The sequence below is a fragment of the Aethalodelphis obliquidens genome, unplaced genomic scaffold (assembly GCF_003676395.1).
Source record: "Aethalodelphis obliquidens isolate GAN/ISIS:26980383/991018 unplaced genomic scaffold, ASM367639v1 scaffold42, whole genome shotgun sequence".
In the NCBI taxonomy this organism is placed as follows: Eukaryota; Metazoa; Chordata; class Mammalia; order Artiodactyla; family Delphinidae; genus Aethalodelphis; species Aethalodelphis obliquidens.
This window is the reverse complement of record NW_020837986.1, coordinates 1,128,460-1,149,228: the sequence shown is the minus strand read 5'-3', so window position 1 is coordinate 1,149,228 and position 20,769 is coordinate 1,128,460. Positions and strand designations below refer to the sequence as shown.

The 20,769-nt window shown below is 49.3% G+C and overlaps 1 protein-coding gene across 10 annotated transcripts in view; it reads right to left on the bottom strand.

The window, feature by feature from the left end:
* Nucleotides 1-1,037: 1,037 nt before the first annotated feature.
* ELMO2 (engulfment and cell motility 2) overlaps nucleotides 1,038-20,769 on the bottom strand; it is a 38,409-nt gene continuing 18,677 nt past the window's right edge. For 5 of the 10 annotated variants that reach the window (XM_027078151.1, XM_027078154.1, XM_027078152.1 and 2 more), the window contains 14 exons: nucleotides 20,241-20,392; nucleotides 17,663-17,741; nucleotides 14,428-14,478; nucleotides 10,414-10,536; nucleotides 9,972-10,106; nucleotides 9,270-9,374; nucleotides 9,071-9,179; nucleotides 8,594-8,730; nucleotides 7,016-7,179; nucleotides 6,792-6,904; nucleotides 6,495-6,602; nucleotides 5,653-5,735; nucleotides 3,740-3,817; nucleotides 2,373-2,573 (listed from right to left, as the gene is read on the bottom strand). In XM_027078151.1, the coding sequence (XP_026933952.1) occupies nucleotides 2,373-2,573; nucleotides 3,740-3,817; nucleotides 5,653-5,735; nucleotides 6,495-6,602; nucleotides 6,792-6,904; nucleotides 7,016-7,179; nucleotides 8,594-8,730; nucleotides 9,071-9,179; nucleotides 9,270-9,374; nucleotides 9,972-10,106; nucleotides 10,414-10,536; nucleotides 14,428-14,478; nucleotides 17,663-17,741; nucleotides 20,241-20,392 (1,638 nt within the window). Of the gene's footprint in view, nucleotides 2,574-3,739; nucleotides 3,818-5,652; nucleotides 5,736-6,494; nucleotides 6,603-6,791; nucleotides 6,905-7,015; nucleotides 7,180-8,593; nucleotides 8,731-9,070; nucleotides 9,180-9,269; nucleotides 9,375-9,971; nucleotides 10,107-10,413; nucleotides 10,537-10,771; nucleotides 10,876-11,338; nucleotides 11,663-14,427; nucleotides 14,479-17,662; nucleotides 17,742-20,240; nucleotides 20,393-20,769 lie in introns of those variants that run through there. The other 5 variants (XM_027078149.1, XM_027078148.1, XM_027078156.1 and 2 more) reach the window with 4 other exon arrangements.

Below are 20,769 nucleotides of genomic sequence, written 5' to 3'. Positions count from 1 at the left end.
AAGAGGAAATAAGGAGGCGAGGAGAAGGCTGGAGCCCGGCTTGGAGTCCACTTGTTTATAAGGAGAGTTAACAAAAACCATGGTTGGAAAAGTAGCCAAGGGCCAAGTTGCAGTAGTCCCCAAAATGCCAGCTAGGGAGTTGAGGTCTTACTCATCTTTCAGGATGGATTAAAAGCAGGTCAGAGAAGGTCGAGAGAGAACCATTTAGGCCAGGGCAGGCTAGGGTTGCAGAGTGAAGCCCAGTTTGGGACTTTCTGCCCCTCCTGGACTGTGGCTCTAAGGCTGGCTGCAAACAGGAGTCCTTGCAAGTGACTCAGCTGGGCTCCCTGGCCTCTCCGAACAGAAGGCCCAAGGCCAGAGTGTAAGCAGTTCTTTATGTAAACCGCTGCTGCCCTGCCCCCACCAGCTGGCATCACCAGGCCTTCGTTCATTCAGCGCTTACCAACACCTAAAATGGCACCCAAGCTCTCGGCTTTATTGAGTCCTCAAGGCTACACGTACTTTCTATGCCTTTTGAAAGTGCTTGTCCTCGCCCCCTTCTCCTTCAGAGGCAAGATAAAGTATCTACTTCATCACCGCCCTCACTCAAGCCTCCCAGCTACTAAGGCTGAGGTTTGAGCGACAGAGACAGTGTAGAGCACCAGCAACACACAGGGTGAAGAACATGTCTTCTTTGTCAGGCACTAGTACTCGAGCTGTTCCCTGGCTGTGTCCCTGGCAGGGAGGAGAGGGAGGCCATGTCCTCGGGGGTGTACAGTATGCCTTTCCCTGCTATACCTGGCGGGCCTGAGTGGAAAGCACTTTGTCCTGGTGTGACAATCTCTGAGCATCCTTAACCAGCAGGGGTGTGTGTGTGTGTACGTGTGTGTGCAGGCGTGTGCGTGGTGGGGCAGAGTCGCTGAAGAGGAGGAAGGGGCTCTGGGAAGGCGGCTGAGGGCTCTAGCTGGAGCTCTCCAACGTCTCCCAGACACAGTGAAATGAATGCTTGTCAAGGTGAAAGCTCCCTTGGGCAGGGAGCAAGTACAGAGAAACAGCTGTTAATGGGAACCAGTTTGTACATGAAAGAGTATTTATTGAAAACATGGTTACTGACAGGAAGCTCCTGGCCACTCTCAGGTTACAATCTTGGCTCACAACTGGAAGTGTTTACCTTTTATTTTTTTTGGCCTCCCATTTTATTTTCCCTCAAATGTTCCATCCTAGGATAGGTAGATCTTATATAAATATATATACATGTCTGTATAAGTATGGCCTATAGTAAAGAAAATATATAGTACACTCTTCATTGGGCAGTACCCACCATGCTAGGCTACCAATACTGAATGCCACCGTGTCCACGCGTGTCCAAGGAGACGGGCTGTGCGTGTGGTTTACAAGTGCTGCAGCACCAGGGAAGCCTCACTGGCACAGCTGTGGCCTCCGCTGGCCCCAGCCGGCTGAAATCATGGCCAATGGCAGAAATCACAGCGCTGGGGGAGGGAGGAAGGGAGGCTAACCTCCCGAGGGCTGGAAGGCCAAAGGAAAGCAGACCGGAGGGGCCGCAATTAGGTGAGCTGGGAGCTTTCTCCCCGAGGAATGAGAAGATATAAATGTGGCGGGAGGGGAGTGGAATCTAGTGACCTCACCACAGTCTAGACCCAGGCTTCATCTGGGCTCTTCCTTGAGACTAAGAGGGTGGGACTTGGCCTGCATGTCTCTGACTTGCCAGGATGAGAGACAGAGCTTGTAGGGAGACACGTCCATCTGCCCAGACAACTGCGTGGGCAAGAGGATCTGGTGGCTCCGGAGACCAGAGATGTCAGAGATGAACCTCAGCAGCACGTTGGCCCTGGACGAGGCCAGGTGAGCCCTCACGAAGACGGCAAAAGCAAGGGCAAGGCCGCTACTGAGCAAAGGCCAAGGCTTCCACTTAGATCTGAGACACAGGCCCGGGTCACCCGAAGGCAGCCTCTCCAAGGCTCTCAACATGCCCAGCACGTCTGTCCTCTGGGGCGGCCTTTCCTGGGCCAGCTCTCACCCAGGCAACTGGCGAGCAGGGTCAGGAAGAAAAGGTGAGTGGCCGTTGTTAACTCCGGCTCAAGAAGCAGTTTCTTGGCCTGGAAGGCAAGGGCGTCTGCTGTTTATTCCTCACGGCCCGACCCCAGGCTCCCCGGTGATGGGGACGGCAGAGCACCCTGCCTTCACGGCTCAGAGTGCACAGGGACCAAGAGGAAGCTCTGGGTGGCCCGAGGTGGGTCTGAGGAGTGACTGGCATTGACTGGCCACCACGGTCACTATAGATTCTGTACAAGCAAAAGACAAGGCACCAGACTGTGAGTGTTCCTCCTGGGCCGCAAGTCCCTTGCTGGGTACCATTGGCTCCGGCTCTGGGCTCAGCCGTAGTGATAGACAAAGTCGTAGCTGCTGGGCTCCTTGGGCACTGGCGGCGGGGCCTCGGGGATCTGGATGTTCTCCAGGTCCAGCAGCCGCAGCTTCATCTCCATGCTCAACAGGGTGTCCAGGTCACTCTTGGTCAGCTCGCTGGACATGTCCTTCCCCAGAAGGGCACTGAGGCCGTCGATCCAGATGCAGTACTGTGAGAAGCAAGTTGCAAAATGTCACTGGTGGACCCTGGTCAGCGGGAGGTCCTGCCAAAGTCCCTTTGCTCACACAGCCTCTTTGGGCCCTATTCAGTACAGGCAGGACTTATCTGGGATAAGAGCAAAGGTAAACTGGGAGGTGATTGTTCACTTTCCCAAAAGACCTTTTGATTTTTATAAGGGATTTACATTTAAACTCCCTAAAATTATATGAAGTGTGATTTTTAAAAATGCAATTAATAAATACAGCAAAAAAAGAACTAAGAACAGGGACACCAACTAGTTTCTCTTTAGAGAAACCTGAAATTGCCCCGGAAATTTGTAATGGTGGGGGGGAGCACATATTAGGTGAAAAGGCAGGAAACAAAAGGAATATCTGTAGAATCTCAATTTTATTTCAAAAAAAAGTTAAAAAAAAAGAAAACAACCGTCAATAAATGTTAAGAATAAGTACTAGAAAAACTGAACTAGAGGGTCTCATGACAAGAGGGAATAACAAAGAATTCTCAGCCCATCCCTCCCTAACTCCTGTTCCATCTTTTTCCTGCCTTTGCTCACCTGTCTCCCACCTGCTAGTTCTTCACTTCTTCCCAATCAAACTCCACTGGCAGCTCAGGCCCTGCCTAAGGGTCTCCTCTTTCAGAAGCCCCACCTCCAGTTCCCTCCACTGGCTCTCAGAGCTCACCAGACATGTATGCTCTCAACCACAGCTGCTTTTCAATATCTAGCATCTTCTAGTGCTATAGCTGAAACTGTAGTCCCCGTGTAAAGAGGACCAGATCCACCTGGCTTCAAAGCCCAGGTCAGATCCACTACAACATATGCCCCAGAGCCCTGGAGAGGGAGGATCTGTCAGGCTCACTTGGGTGGGTGGCCACGCGGAAACTGAAAAGAGGAGCATTTTCCTAGTTCCAGGCAAATAAGTTATCCCTAGTTGATCCTGTCTTTCTAACGACAACCTACCACTGCTGCTAAGAGTGACCTGGAGAGCCCAGCTCAGGGGGAAGGACCCCCAGCGTGGCAGATCCTTGGTGTCGGCAGCCTTCGTCACACTCTGGGGCCCCTGCCTTTAGGGGGATGTTTCTGTTCTGCCCACCCCTCCCCTCCAGCTGCAGGCACAGAGAAGGCCTGGCTGCCCAAGGCAGCGCCACGCTGCTCACCTCATACTTATTAGGTGCAATGAAGTTTAAGGTTTCGTCGGGGTCATACAGGATGGAGAAAGCCAATTCCAGCACCTCCTAAAGGAGAAAGGGCTTCAGTTATTTGGAGCAAGGGAATGGCCTGAGCCCTACATACCAAGAGCTTGGTCAAAGTCCTAGTGACTTGGCACCACCACCAAATATGCTGATTCAGATGAGATGTCATCAAGGTCCCAGGGCTCATGCACAAATGTGGCTGGAGATGAGGGCACCGGTAATCAACCCTCACTAACCCACCTAAGTCATGCCTCGGATGTGGTGATACTTTCTAAGATTGGAGAAAAATCATTTCTCAACACTCGGAACCTTTGAATGTCAGAGTCCACGACTGTATATTACCTTACATATATATCTGGGTAATTAAACTGAAAGTCTTAACAGTTTAAAAAAAACACCACAGCAGAAACAAATTGTGGCCAAAAATGGGACGACCTGAGCATCAACAACATAACTGTAATGACTGAAACAAATATAATAGGCTTAAATCCATGAGTTCACAATACCACTAAAAAACCAAAGCAAAACACATGCACAAAATAGGTCACTGTTGGATGATACCAGGGAACTAAGTCCTTGTTTTAAAAGTAGGTACATAAAAGAAAAGAATCAAGCGTTTATCCTCCCTTCTTATAAACTGCACCACTGGGAAACCACCATAGATGATGGCAAGTTTCTCTTTAGAGAAGTAGTTCGACTAATAAACGAAAAGGGATGAGCGCACTAGAATATCACTAGTTTGCAAACCTTAATTTACTAAAGAAACGAGGCACTGAGCATCCAGAGTCTGCTAACATCACAAAAAAGACAGACAACCAGACATTATGTGCCTCTTGATAGAACAGAATACCATCTAGGAAGGAGTCTGGCCAAAATAAAAAGGTCAAGCCTGAACTGGATCAAGCCTCTAGATCTCTCTACCAATTTACAGATCTGGGACAGAGGAATGGGCTCAACTACACCACAGGGAGACAATCAGCAGATTTCAGGCTCTGGGAAACTACCAAACAAGCAACCTGGTTTCTTCAACTAATAAACTGCAAAGAGAAGGGAAAAAAAAAGAGCTGCAAAAGATGGAGGGGGGGCTTCCCTGGTGGCGCAGTGGTTGAGAGTCCGCCTGCCGATGCAGGGGACACGGGTTCGTGCCCCGGTCCGGGAGGATCCCACATGCTGCAGAGCGGCTGGGCCCGTGAGCCATGGCTGCTGAGCCTGCGCGTCCAGAGCCTGTGCTCCGCAACGGGAGAGGCCGCAACAGTGAGAGGCCCCCGTACCGCAAAAAAAAAAAAAAAAGATGGAGGGGGAACTTACGAATTAAGAAACTTAAAAGACTTATCACAGTGCAGAGACCCTATTTGGATTCTGATTTAGCAAACTAAGTGGGTATGAGTGTGTGTATGTGTGCATGCGAATACACATAAACATATTTTTATAGAGAGAAACGATGACATTTTTAAGACAATTAGTGGAAAATCAAACATCAATGGCATACTTGATACTAAATAACAACTTTTTATTTCCTTTTAGGTGTGCAAATAGTACTGTGATTATGTTAAGAGAGTCCTTATAATTTAGAGACTCATTCTAAATATTTACAGAAGAAACGATATAATACTTGAGATTTTCTTCAAAGTAATAAGGGAAGAGGGACAAGTGGATGGGTAGACTTTGCCCTGGTTGATGAGGCTGGGTGAGGCGTCTATGGGGGTTCTATCTATCTTGGTGTCTGTTCAAACTGTTCTTAACAAAACATTCAGGATGAACTTAATGTGAGACAGCATGGGGGCAAGAGGTCACGCACCTAGAAAGCAACCACCACTGACTACGCTCCACGTATCTCTGTGACAGCAGCTCAGACTCTGGGCTGCCTCTCCACTCACCTTGTTCTGTTTCAGAGCACTTTTCTCTTTCATGTGGGGACAATCTTTCCCAGTGACAATGGCCTTAATGTCTGCAACAGGAACTGATAAATGAGGGGAATTAGTTTCTGGAAGCTTTATGTTGCAAGTTGGTCCTTGCATCAGTGCTGGAAGGGACGGCCCAGCCCCCAGACCCACAGGGCTATATGAGCTCAGGGAGGGTTCCCCGCTCCGTGGTCGCTTCGCCTGGACTCTCTGGCCTGCTGCGCTGTGTCAAGTCTAACTGGGGGTGGGTTCAGGGCTTCTGCACTGTCTACCTAGGGAAGGGGGCCTCAGACACTCACCTCACTTCCACTTCGTGGCGATAAAGATGACAACGGCCACGAGAGCCAAGGCAGCTAATAATTACTCTTACCCCCTGCCAGCCATTGTTCTAAGTGCTTTACATATAGGACTCATTCAATCCTCTGATGAGGGAAATGTGGCTAGTATTCCCATTTTACAGAAGAATCCAAGGCAGAGGGGAGAATTAACTTGTAATTAATTAGAATTAACAGCAAAGCCAGGATGTGAATCCAGGCAGTCAGGCTTCAGAGCTTCTGCTCTTAACCACCGCCTTTCAATTTAGTCTTGTATCACCCTTTACAATCTGCAAAACCCATACCTGTGATCTCACTGAATTCTCCAAACAGCCCCTTGACCCCTAGGCCAGGTGCAGATGACCTCTGACCAATGCGGAAATGGGTTCAGAGAAATAACTGGCCCAAGGCCAGATTACCAGTTTGAAGCAGCCAGGACTAGAACTCAGGTCTCCTGACAGCAAGTCCAGCTACCATGACACCCCAACAGAGAAATGAACTTACTTTTCTCCTGCAGGGATTCGAATGTCACCTCCCCTTGAGGGTTGTCGTCCAAGTCACCGTAGTGCAGGACCTTGTGGTTCAGGGCCAAGCGGCAGTACCAGAAACGCTCTGGAACACAAGGGAAGACAGGCAGGTGAGTAAGGACAGTTCCGGGAGAGGCCTGGGCACACGAGGGGCAAAAAGACGACTCATTCCCTGCCTGCTCCCCGCAGGGACTGCCCAGGCAGCTGCCCCCCCGCAGTGCGGCGGCTCCGGGCAGTAGGGACAGACGGCCTAGCACCCAGGCCTTCAACTCACCTTGCCTCCGGCGATTCCCAATCTTTCGGAAGCTGCTCCCCTCACAGAGCCGGTTCAGGCGTTGCTGCTTGATCAGCTCAAGGATCTCGGGCTGGATCTTCTCCCTCAGCTCCCTGCGGTGGACATGCACTGGAGTAAGGAGAAGGTCACGGGGACAGCAGGCCTTCTGAAGGGAGGCAGAGCTCACACACACACACCCCACCCTCCCCCATCAAGGCACTTACACAATCGGCGGGGACTGGAAGTCATCCTGACTCATCCTCTCGGACTGGCGTAGTCGCAGAATCTCAGAGTAGCTCAGGCTCCGCAGTTTGCTCTTGAACTGATCCAAAGAGTTGGGTTTGGAGGGCAAAGCCCGAGTGATCTGCTCCCGGACTACCTGCATAACCTGAGAGAGAGGAAGGCGGCCGCCTCAGCCCTGGTCTGATAAACGGATGCCAGGCTCTGCCCTCCGTGGTCCTGAGCACGGTGGGTACCACAGGCATCCACTGGGCGAGTAAGAGCACTGATTCTCTACTATTATCTCTTCTCAGTTACGTAGGACAAATGATGGATGGTGACAAATGGATTTTTTTTTTTTCTGGCTGCACCATGGGACATACAGGATCTTAGTTCCCTGACCAGGGATCGAACCTGTGTCCCCTACAGTGGAAGCGTAGAGTCTTAACCACTGGACCGCCAGGGACATCCAGACAAGTGCTTTATTTCTCATACATTCTGGAGTCAGAGAGGAGTAGGTTCAGATCTCAACTCTGTGCTTCAATCTTCTCCTTGAGCAAGTCACTCAACATCCTCAGGGCCCCACCTACTCATCCTTAAAGCTAGAGAAAGGAAGACACATTTTCGATAGAGGTTGCCACAAGCATATGAGTGAGACGCCATCTGGATGCACAGTGCCTGGCACACTGTAGTGTGTTCAAAACATGTGATAGTTCCCTTAAAACAACAACAGCTAAGTAAAAAGCAGGACACCATCTGCACATCCAGTCGGCTCCCCACCAACGAAGGAAAAATCTACAGCAAAAAAAAGACCAGAGGGGCTTCTCTGGTGGTGCAGTGGATAAGACTCCGTGTTCCCAATGCAGGGGGCCCAGGTTCGATCCCTGGTCAGGGAGCTAGATCCCACATGCATGCTGCAACCAAGAGTTCGCATGCCACAACTAAGGAGCCCTCCTGCTGCAACTAAGACCCGGCACAACCAAATAAATTAAAAAAAAAAAAAAAAAAAAGACTAGAGGGAAACATAAAAATGGTCATTGTCGCTGGATAGGGGAATTATAGATAACTTTTTCTTCTTTATATTTCACAAATTTTTTACAATGAGATGAGCAGCTTCAAAAGAGCCAACTCCTAGATAGTCAGCTTTTGAGGGTCTAGCAGTGCTGTCAGAGGGTGGACTCAGAACGCATCCAGAAATGGCTACTGGTAAGTACCCCTGACATGCACTTCACTGCGGATCCCCCCCGATGTCTCCATAACATCTGCAGTTCACAAAACTGCCACAGTGCCTGCACAGAGTAAGTGCTCAGTAACCCACGCTATCACTGTTATGTTTATCCTCCTGCCCCCGAAGGAAGGCCAGAGGGGCCAGTACTGGTCCACCGGGCAAATGAGGGGCCCGGCAGGGAGACACCTGCTCAGGGTTACAGAGGGGACTGACGCTTTCAATGCCTCCGTCTTATGACTCAGTGCTGCAGACCACACTGTCCTCCGGCTCAGGTATTCCCCAGGCTCTGGCCAGCTGTCACAGACTGTCCTGGGATGGTCTCAGCCCACAGGCCTCAGAGCTCTGTGACACCGACCTTGTTGAAGTCCTCAGCTGTTGCCCTCATCTCCTTCCAGGTCTTGTTCAACAGCTGGATGCAGATTCCAAAGAGCTCTTCGAACGCTCGGTCATGGGTGAAGAACATCGGGTGGTAGTCGTTGCGCCCTTCATTTGCTGTGGAAGAGGAGAAACAGGGAAAGGGTGAAGCTGGGAGCCCATGTCCAGAAATCTGGGATCCTCCACACCAAAGTCTGGAGGAACAGAACCAGACTGAGGACCGAGAAGGGTAGTGGATGGGGGCGTAGCTACTGAACATGCCAAATCACCAGCTCAAACAAGCCACAGCCACGACTCCCATAGACAACAGTAGACAGATTGTAGCTCTCGTGGTAATTTTTAAAAAGTACAGTAAGGCTGTCCAGTCCCATGGACACCTAACTCTATATCGTCGAGTCTCACCAGGCTCCTGAGTACAAGCAATGGCTGAAGGAAGGGGGCAGCCACCCAGACTTACGCAGTTCCCCGACCTGTAGGATCTCACAGAGCATTCTGGTGAGCTCAATGGCACTGCGGCCAAAGGGGCACTCGTGCTTGTCTTCTCGGCTGCTGTTCTCCAGGACAATCTGTGGGCAGAAGAGGAACGGGAGGGTGAGGGAGGCAGGGAGGCAAGCGATGAGGCATCAACACAGAGAAGGCTGTTCCCCAGCCTTTACCCGGATGTAAGTGTCCTGATGGACTTTCGCCAAGTACAGCATGTTGTCCAAGGCCAGCATTCCAGGAGGAGTCTGGGTAAAGTCCATTGCTGGGTTGATATGGTTCTGTAGAGATAAACACACCTGATTTGAGACTCGGTAGACACTGCGTGCGAGCTCACCTGAGGGGGATCCCGATCACCCCTCTACCATATGCCGCCCGCACGTCACACCTGCCTCTGTTGTAGCTCTTGTCACGTGCCCATCTCTACTACGAGGCCGTGAGCTCAAGGCCACTGGACGGTGCCTGACTCGTCTTACATCCCACCTGCCTAAATACTGCTGGGTGCCGAGTAGATGCCCAGTAAGTATTTAAATGAATTAGCTCCATTCTCAAGTTGTAGCCTATCACAACATACCCACTCCAGATTTTCAAAGAACCTAGCTGCTTTGATAAGAGATCTCCTCTCCACTCGTTCAGCTGACCTCCTGGGCCCTCCTACAGATGGGTTTGTTTCAAGGGGCCAAATGTGGCACATAAACTTGTGAACCTGCCACAGCCAAAGCAAAGCAAGTGTCAAGGCCCCTCCAGCTCCTTAGTGTCTTCTGTTCCGGGGCCACCATCATGTTATGAGAGAGGGTTGTCAGGGTTCTGTCTGGGTGGCCCTCTGACTCCCGGTCAGGGGAGAAGGTCTACCGGTGTCCATGCTCTGTGAAACTCACAGTAAATCCCAGCATCTTGTAGTCCTTGGTATACATGGCTTTGCGTTTTTCAGTCCCACTCCCGGGGATGTTGCTAGGGTCAGACTCTGCATCAAATGCAATCCTCCTCAGTTCAAATATAATGTCTCTTTGAGCCTGGGAGGTGAAATAGACAGTCAGCAGGTGAGTCAAGGGAAACAAGGAAAGGAAAGAGTGGGTAGAGCTTTTCCGGGCAGAACTCTGGCCCCGATCGATCTTTGAGGACGCATCACCTCTAGCATCGCAGGACAGAGGTGGGCTTGGCCCAGTCACCCAGCAGAAAGGGATCATGGTGAGGCACAAAGCTGACACAACTAAGCACAGTTCCTGACACACAGCAGGTGCTCGATACACAGGGCGGAATGCACCACATCAAACAGCACACGATGCCAGCCAGGAAAGCTCTGTCCCACTTAGAACCGACCTGGTCATTGGGGTCCATCTTGGTCATCATCCTTTCTTCCAGAAGGTTAAAGGTCAGCACTTGCAGGACATACAGCTGATGGGCCATCTCAGTTTTGATTGGGCGGTTCCCTCGGATCACATGCTGGAGAGAGCAAAGGCAGGGAGCAGAGGGTTGGACTGATTTTTACTGAAGAGTCACATCCATGCTGGTGAAAAGACAGTACGCTGGGCAGGGGACAGGGTTTCCTCCCCCACACAGGGAGTTCCAGAAGGGGATGGAACATGAATGGGTCTGATTCAGGCAGAGATGGTTCACTGCAGGCCTCAAGGGCACCGTCTTTTTTTGTGCACGCCCCTGGCCAGGGAAGTAACATTACGATGCGGGAGATCAGCCGCTGGACCTCATTCCAATCGATCCAGACAACAGAGTGTGCGTGAAGAGTCGCTTGCAGAACTGGACAGTACAATTCTTTTGTTTTCCCTTAGAAAAATAAAATGTTTTGGATGGCCTCACCAGGTAGAGAGGTTCCGAAAAGATCATTTTCTTTCAATCATCTCGAGACACCTACACAAAGAGGGGCATCTAACGCTCCTTGTCCGGCCCCCTTCTCTCCTACTGGTGTCCCTCCCCTTCCCTCTGCTCATTCTGGGTATGTCCCCCTCCCCATGTCCCCACACCACATCCCTCTCCTCTCCTCTAATTCTATCCTCCCCACCCACTCAGCTCACCACCTCCTCCCTGATGCCCACCAACCTTAGGTACTTCTCCACCTCTCACGCTCCATCTCTGTCTTGTTCTACATGCCACAGCCCCCCTCTGTCCTCCGGGCTGACCAATGCTGGTTCCCGTCCTGTCCCTTGGTGTCCTGTTCCTTCGCCCGCAGTAGCCTCCTGCTCTTTCCTGCCTGCTCCCTTGCATTCCTCACTCCCTCTGTCTCACTCACCATCTAGAATCCTGTCGTTCTTGGTCTTTTCTTGCCCAAAGGAGACTCTTGCCCAGTTTCCCACACGTAACCGCCCTCTGTGCCCTTCGTGTTCTCTTACTCGGTCTACCTCGTCTCTAGAGCCGTGTTGTCCAGTATGGTAGCCACTAGCCATATGTGGCCACGTGCATCTAAGTCAGTTAAAATTGATTCAAGTTAAAAGTTCAGGTCCTCAGTCGCACTAGCCACATTTTAAGCTCAGGAGGCACAAGTGGCTAGTGGCTACATCCAATGACAGAGTAGAAGTGGAACATATCAGAAAGTTCTGCTGTACTCTAAAATACTTAGCTTTCTAACTCTAGGTCAGCTCTCTCTAGAGCTTGCTCTGGTTCGGGATCAATCTCTTTAGATCTGTGCAGTCCAGTCTGGTAGCCACTAGCCACCTGTGGCTGGTGAACACTTGAAATGTGGCCAGTCCAAATTGAGATGTGCTGTAAATGTAAAATGCACACTGGATATCAGAGCCTTAGTATGGAAACAGAAAATGTAAAATATCTCATTAACAATTTTCCTATTGATTACATGTTGGTATCATAGTATTTTAGATATGCCGGGTTAAATGAATTATATTATTGAAATTCATTTCCCCTATTCCTTTTTTAGTCAACGCTGCTACTAGAACACTTAAATGAAACAAGTGGCTCGCATCATATTTCCACTGGACGGCGCTGCTCTAGACTTCCTCTCCCCACCGGTGCAACTCCATGAGAGCTCTTCCTTTCTCTGTCTTTCTTTCCCTATATCTGCAAGGCCCAATACAGTAGCCAGAAGCCACACGTGGGCATTTAAACTGAAACTTTAAAGAACTACAAATTCAGTTCCCCAGCCACGCTAGACACATTTCAAGTGTTCAACAGCCATACGTGGCTTGGGCCACCCTTTCTGCACACACCTCCCCAGCTACAGCAGGTTCTAGGGGACAGCGCCGCTCTGCTCACCTCCTCCCTGAGCCCTCTCCGCGGCCTGACCTCTCTCACCAAGCCTCCTCGCCCCTCCCAAGCTTCCTTCTCAAGGTCTGCTCTGCCCCTCCTCCGCCTCCAGTCTCTTCTCTCAGCTTAGGCTGCTTCTGCCCCTCCACCTCACTCTGAGCCTCTTCCTTTCTCTGCGTCCCTCCCTCTGTCACTCTGATTTCTCCCTACCCATCTACCCCTATTCCTCTCTCCTCACCTCTCTCCAGAATTCATAAAACCACTCTGAAGAGAGGTTAAAGTTAATGTGATACTGGTTTCCATTCACTTTAATCCCCGTTTCTCAATCTCAGAGATGTCAGAGTGGGAGGGTAATTCCTCGAGTCATCAATGGCTTAAAGAAGAACAGTGCCAGTCTGATGAAGTCTTATTTAACTGGCAAGTACCTCGAGGCCTCAGCTCCCTGGCTCAACTCCGTTCAATCCCGGGACTTAAGTGAGCACGCGTTAACCTTCTCCTAGCAGACCGGTTCAGTCTGAGTCCTGACACCAAACTGTCTTCTATAGTGGATGGAATCTTTGCTTGTTCACCAGGCTTGTCCAGAAATGAGATGAACGTCTAATCTCGTTCAGGTAAATGATAAGCCTCGAAATTCATTAAAGTTCTCTGAGAAGGGCACCCACTCCCACACATGCAGAGGATGGCGCCCAACACAACCGCTCGGACACGGGAGACAAGAATGTGGGGACCTGTGAGGCAGGCAGAGGGCGGAAGCGTCTGGCCAGGTCCTTCCTGCCGGGCTGGCAGCGGGGCTGTGTGACCAGGGAGGTGGCCCGCAGGCAGGAGCTCGCTCTGCGAGGTGAAGTCCGGTGGGCTCTGCCTGTTTAGAGCAGCTGATCGCTCCACCTCACAGGTGCCCACGGTTACTTCTTGAATTCTGTCACCTCTGTATCTTGTTTACGGTGAAGGAACTGCCCATGTGAGCAGAGCGCTCACCAAGTGCCAGGCCCCCTGCTAAGCCCTGTGTATATGTATCAGCTCATGTGGGCCTCACATTCAGATAAGCAAACTGAAGCCCACAGGAGTTAAGTGAACCGCTCAAGATGAAAGACTGGTTAAAGGCAGAGCGGGGGCTGCCGACTCCAAAGTTCATGCTCAGAATTAGGAAGCCTTTCACACTTGACTCTCGATTTCTCATTTTGTTCCCTACACTGTGGTCTCCCAGGTGCACCTGGTTTTGCACGACTGATAAAAGGGCCTTTTAACCCAGCTCCTTGACTCTCCTTCTCCGCCCTCACCTCCCACCTCAGCTCTCTCCCCGCCCACATCCCCACTGCAGAACAGGGACTGAGACCTCCCTCCAGATGCCTCCCTCCCCCGCCAACTCCCGCTCTACCCTCCTCCCTCACACACCCCTCAGGAAACACGGATCTTGGAGTGTGACCTTTCTAAAACGCCAGCCTGGTTATTGCACGATCCTGATTAAAGCCTCTCAGTTGCTTTTGGGAGAAAGACCTAGGCCCTACCTGATCTGGTCTTTGCTACCTCTCCAGCCTGTCACAAATTCTCACCCCAAGCTCCACCGGACCACACACTCCTCGTAGGTGCCCCCTTCCCCATGCAGGAACTCCTTTTCTGACCGGTCATCTGGCTTATCCTCAGCCTTCCCTGAAGACCCGCCTCTAAGGGCTCCTGACAACTCTCCTTTGCAGCAGGACTGACAGCTCCTCTCTGCAATCTCCCAGGCTGGGCATCCCTCCCAGTGCCCCGCACAACTCAGGGTTATGACTGGTGTTAGTTGAGTGAATTCCTCTTCTGTGCCTATTTTAACACATTCCCTCTGGATAAAAGTCTGTGGAGTTGTGAGGCAACAAACAGTATATCTGGCTAAGTACCTCCTTAGAGGCTCTGCAGTTCCTGGTGGGACAGCCTCCTAGAGACAACCCTGCTTACAGTGGATCAGAAACCATAAGCTTTCCAGCTTAGGAAGTGCTTAGTACCTATCGGTAAGGACCCTCTGAGTGCCCATCCCACTCCACAGTGATTTCAATAATAATAATACAACTATAATAATAGTGATAGTTGTAGTTAATAGTAACAAAACAATAACAGTAACAAAATATAGCTTGTCTGGGAACTTACATTGAGGATTATGGACCGAAGGTGCTTCTGTGCGAATGCGTTGGCCATATCCTATAAAGAAGAAGCGAACATAAGGTAAGGTGGCAGGCATGCAGCTGTGACAACTATCAAGAGGAAGGTGATGTCATAGCTCTGGGGCTTTTTCCCTTAATTTTTTTCCTTTAAAATGAAAAGTGGGCAAATGAAAAAAAATACACAGACCTTCAAATACGTATTTTATACTCTGAAAAATTCCCATACATTTTCTTTCATGAGTACACATTAATGCAAACGGGGTTTCCTTTCCCAATGGTACAATCAACCGTGTCATCTTCAAAGAGGGACAAAGGCTGCTTCAGGACGAGACACTTGTGTTACAAGGATGCCAGGAGATGGACAACAAGCACAGGCCACAGAGCAGCACGATGGTTCCCAAGCCACATGCACCATCCCAGGCCAGAACCACTGCCAAGGCTGGGAGGGACTCTAATGGAACACTGACTCCAAACCGAGCAAGAGGGCTTGGGCTCCGGCATCCTCCTCCACTGCGCCCCCCCCCCCCCGCCCCCAGCACCACGCCAGCAGACGGAGCTGGGGTGGGATGCTCTGAAACAGCAGGTGGTCTATGATTCACTTCTGATCAGTTTAGAGAACAAGGTGTTGGGTGCTTTGGAGTGATTTTTCACAACAGGGTCACCTTTTTTATTTATTTGGTTCAGATTTTGACAGTAACACTTTATTTATTTAGCTCACTCAGGAAATAAAGTATCCTACGTTAAGTTAATCTTCCAGGGAATGAAGCTTTAAGGGTCCTCTCAGAACTGTTATTTTGACCATTCTTATGCTAATCTTCTAAAAATATATACACTTCCTGTATTTCTGAAGAGACTACGATGATTATAATAATTTAATCACTGCCAAGGACTTGACTTCATCAGGAACAAAAAAACACATCAGTTATTATTCTGTGTTGTGACACTGTAATACCCTGTGGGGCTTCTGAAATGTGAAGCTATTTTCCCCTAAACAAAATGGTCCCAGATTACTATGCTTTTAATTTTTCTGACAGCTTTTCATAATTCTTCTGTCTCTTCCTTCCAATGTCAGCCACCACTTCTTACAATGTTAATTAGTATGACTTCACTTCCTGAACTGCTGCCTTAATTTAATTTCATAGATAATTCTAAATCAACGGGCCTGAGGGAGCTGTCACACCTCTCCTAGGGGGCAGTATCTGTGAGTGTTGTCATTTTTCTCAGAGCTGGAAGGCCTTTGTCTCTCGCTTCTAGATTTCTAGCCAAATTCCAATGGCTGACGCTGTCAGGAATATTAAGTTTTACTCTGCGTCCCCTGAGCACACACTAACTGGCAAAGGAGGAAGGTGGACTAGAAACTTCTCTGGTAGCTATGGGAGGCCAACTCACGATTAAATCTTGCTGTCCACAACTCACAAAGTTGGTAACTGACAGTGGTCTGCTGCTGGAATATAAAGGCCTGCAACCAAAGGCTTCTCTGCGGTGCCGGGGGAAGCACTCATCCTTTTTCATATCCTCATAGAGCTGACCTCTTTGAGCTCCCTCTAATCCTCTAAGAAACCCTCCCTCTAAGAAACGAGTATCCAAATTCCCTTCTGCCAACTGTCTAAAGCTTTTCCAATTCCTAGGCTCTAGAAAGCGTCCAAAAGGGCGTGGATTTACCTTTACTCCTGGCTACGGCAAGCTGGAATGTGATGCACCTGGCATCGTCTAGATGATAGTCACAGGCTATTTCTGAATCTGATCTTCCTGGCTGAACCACAGACCCATGTGAAGGCAGGTTACAAAGGAGAGACTGGGCCACATTCCCCAGGGCAGGCGTCCCCTTAATCCTTTATGCGACTCTGATCCGTGGTACTTCGCTAAGTGTCCTGACAAATGAGATTTACAGCACACAACCTTCTCCTGTGTCTTGGAGCTCCCTGAACAACCAGATCAGATCATGAGATTCTCACCCAGCTTCAACCTCCCCACCTGGAAAAGAGCGGGGTCCTTTCCATATGGCAGTGCTACTTACAGTGACAGGGAGGTCTAGAGGATTAAGATGCTTGTCCTGCCGGCAGAAAGCAAAAAGCACAGAGAGAAGCAGATGGAAGAATGAGCTTTCAGCTTACACTCAAAACAGGACTAGGGAGGAAGAGATGAACAGAGCCAGCCATCCAAGAAAGACAAGGACAGACAGAACCACAGACGCTCCTGGTCCTCCCACCAGAATCTTCCAGGAACTTGGTACATAATCCCACAGGATTTACAACTTACTGAGCCCACGGTATTGACCGAGAATTACAAAGTCTTGCTTTTGTACATCACCTGGGCTTTGACCAGAGAAATCTAGAACAGTCGTGTTGGAAGGGCTCAGAGCGATCTTTAATCTGGCCCTTGCATTTTACAGAAAGGGAAACGGAGACCCAGGGGTGTTAGAGCACTTGCCCAGCAGTGGCAGGAAAAGTACTCAGCCTCGGACCCTGGCCTCCTAGGTCAGCCCTTGCTCCACTGCCCAGCTGATCCCTGGTTTCCTCACTTGTAAAATATGGCTTTTTCTCATGACATCCTTATGAAGTGAATGGGGCAGATGTTGTTACTCCCACGTTATAGGTGAGGAAACTGGGGTTCAGAGAAGCAGAGCGATTTGCATCATGTCACACAGCTGATTGATAGGGAAGAAAAAAGTTTAGAACCTGGATCAGAGGATCTTTATACGTGAAACTTCAAGCTAAGTTCCTCCACTCTTGCTTCCTTAAGCAAGGATTGCGTTTGTTTCTGTCTCCTGGGACCCGGCAGGGAGGCCCAGCGGGTCTCCTCTCCCTGTTCCCTGATCCTCTAACCCAGGGGTAGTCTCGCAGTAAGGCCAAATGAGGCCTGTTGCCTGTTTGTGTCTAGAAGGTCTTATGGAAAGACAGCCACACCCACCTGTCTGCCTACTGTTTGAGGCTGCTTTGGCTACAGCGACAAGGTTGAATAGTTGCCACGTAGACCACAAGGGCCACCAGGCAAAAAAATATTTACTCGTCCTTGAGGGGAAAAAGTTTGCAGGCCCCTGCCCTGACCTAGGACCCAGCTGGTTTCCCTCCTAGTTCTTCCCCGGGTCTTCCTTAGCAAAGCCACTCAGACGGGCTCTGGCTGCAGAGGGGCAGGAGGAGGGACTCTTGGGAAAATGACTGGGTGGATAAGTCTTCTCTTGGGACAGCCCAGATGAAAAGCTTGAAAAGGCCACCACAGACCTGTCGCTTGTCCTCAGGAGCCTTCAGAAAAAGTGCGTTAATCAGTGCAATGGCGTAGGTCTGAATCTCCTGGTTGGAGCTGTGTCAACGGAGAAAGAAAGCAGAGAGAGGTTAGGAGACTGACCAGCAAGACGATCCTTAGAGATGGTTTAAAACAATCACTTGCACACTGTAATCAAATAATAATCAGAGGCTTAGCCTCAAAAGCTTAAAAGTGGGCAGACTCCCTGACCCAGCAATTCCACTAACAGGAATTTACCCAAAGACAGTCATCAGAGAGCTGTGCATGAGTTACTGGCAAGATGTTTCATCCAAGTACTATGAAAAACATCAAGAACAGTAAATAATGCAAATGTCCACAGTAGCGACTCTGTTCCTATATATTCAGATCCTAAGCAGTCATTAAAAACGCTGTTTTAGCATAAAGGTTCTTCGCCTGGGGTTAGGGATGGGCTTAGAGTGTCTGGGAACCCTAGAAATGGTGCAGCCATTATTCCTTGTAGCTGGCTGACTATGTGATACTTTTTTCCAGGGAGGTGAGAGTCCATAACTGTTACTGGATTTTCAAAGGCATATGGGGTGGAAAAAAAAAATGTATATATATATATATATATATACATTTTTTTTTTTTAAATGTTTGGCCAGGCCTCACTGCTTGCGGGATCTTAATTCCCTGACCAGGGATCGAACCCGCACCCTCGGCAGTGGGAGCATGGAGTCCTAACCACTAGACCGGCACGGAATTCCTGCACAAGATTTAGAACTACCCTTTCAGAAGGTTCTTTGACATGGGAAATGTTCAGTAACTATTAGTCCATAAAAAAAGTCAAGGCACGAATAGCACGTACAGTAAGATTCCAACTTTCTTAAAAATATGCATAGGAAAAAAACCCAGGGGCACAGTCAATTTACTGTTAACAGTGGTTATGTCTGGAGGGGGGATAATGGGCAAATGATTTCCTTTTTGTGCTTTTCTGTATTTTCAAAATCTCTGACTATGAACTTATTTTATTTTAAACAAATAAAATAACTACAACGCTTCTCTGGAATCTTGTAATCCTGGCACTTGACGAGAGCTCTCCACCTGCCACGTCATAAGTGCATTCTGTGGCTCTCTCCAGAGGGGCTGCTGGGTGTCCTGGTTGGCCGGGGGCATCTTGGAGGTCTGGTGGAGGCTACTAATTGTCCCTCAGCCCAGCAGCAGAGGACATGACTTCTGGGGACAGCAATGGGCTGAAAGTGTTCATAGACTGACCCCTAAGAAATGCCACGCTCCTCTATCATCTCTAAGGAGGTAACTGGTTCATTCCCAATTCAGAAACAAAGAAATGGAGGTAACTCTGAGGTCAGGAAAATCAGGACTCTCCACCTGGAGTTTACAATGTCCCCCTGACTTCAATCAACCTTTTTGGCTTTTGGGCATGAAAACAGAGGCTGAAGAATTCCTTAGAGAAGTGACAAGGAGAAGTCAGAGCTGTAAATCTCCTTGTGCTTCCTTTTTACTTGGACTAGTGGGAAGGTACAGGCTGAGAGCATAGCTGAGTGAAGACAAGGCTGCTATAATCAACCAAGTCTGGGAGCTCTGGCTTCCCCTGGAACTGGCAGGGCCTTCTGTCAATGTCCCATATGCTGGAAGGGAGCAAGGGTTAGGAAGGAATCAGCAGTGTCCCCATCCTTGTTTTGGGAAGTCCAGTCCCCTTAAATTGTGTGGAATGGTTGAAAGGGAAGTATAAAGAATGGGGAGGAGACAAACAGTGCTCCAAAGGCTTTATCTGTCTTTGGCTTTTGTTTACTATCTGTTAAATGTTTTAGGATGTGATAAGCTTCTTAAAAAAGAAACAAAAGCAAAAAACAGAAAAACAAAAAAACCTCCTCAATACCTATCCTGTGCTGGCCCCTATGCTGGACCTTTTATCTTCTTTGATCCTCACAAGTCTGAGAGGCGGGGATGATTAACCTTAGTCTAGAGGCGAGGAAACTTAGGCCAGAAGAGATTAGGTAATTTGCTGAGGGCAGAGACCTAGTTTGCAGTAGATCCTGGATTAGAATTCACATCCTATACAATACTTCTTGCTACCCCCACCAGCAGACTGTTAGTTCGGCAAGAGTTCATTCAACAAATGCTAATTGATCTTCTACTTAAATCAAAACAAGGGATACAAAAATGATTGGCCCCTTTTCCCAGAGAGCTCAAAGTTTAAAATGGGAGGCAGATAATAAAAATACAGTATTTTATATAAATATGATTATCATAGGTACAAACAGAAACTATTTGGCCCACAGAGGAGAAAGCATCTAATTCTTTCTGGTACCATGGTGGTACAGGAAGATTGGGAAAAACTTCACATTATCCTGAGAGGCAAGGAGAGTTACAGAGGATTTCAAGCGGGAGCATGACATGACCAGGTCTGAATTACGGGAGGAATTCTGAGTAGTGTGGAAGAGGTGATGAGTGAATGAACAAGCAGACCAGCATCTCAGAGTACAAGCAAAGCAGTAGGATTGGAAGACTTAAACAGAGTAAGAGGGGAGAAGATAACAGGCAGGGAAGGGAGGCTGGGGCAGGGTCTCTACTTACACCTGGAGGTGAGAGATGAGCTGTCCCACAGTGATTTCCTCTGCGATCTTCTGGTACAGACTCTGGCTGTTCAAGACCATGCTCTCCAGGATGGCCAGGGACCTCTGCAGGATTGACACGTCCACCATGGGCTGGCTCACGTACCCTGCGATCTAAAGGCAGAGAGGGCAAGTCAGTTAGGAAGCTCAGGGCCCGAGAGAGCTGAAGGCTTAGGTTTCGGACGCCCGCCGCCCCCAGACTCTCCTCTTAGGTGTGCTGCCCACGTTTGGACAGCTGTCCCCAGGTGGATGATGGTATCTGCTATGTTGGCCAATGTGCCAGGGAGTTCCTAGGCATGGATAACTCAATTTCAAATTACAGCATCCACTCAACTATGTTTCATTAAACCTAAGGGCTTAATCTTTTGTTTTCAAAATAAGGGTTCAGGCATGAAAAGGCCGAGGATAAAAAGCAGAGGGTTTTACTGATGCTGGGATCTCATTTGCTCTCCATGTACTGTACTCCGGACATACATTTTGTCCCTATACAC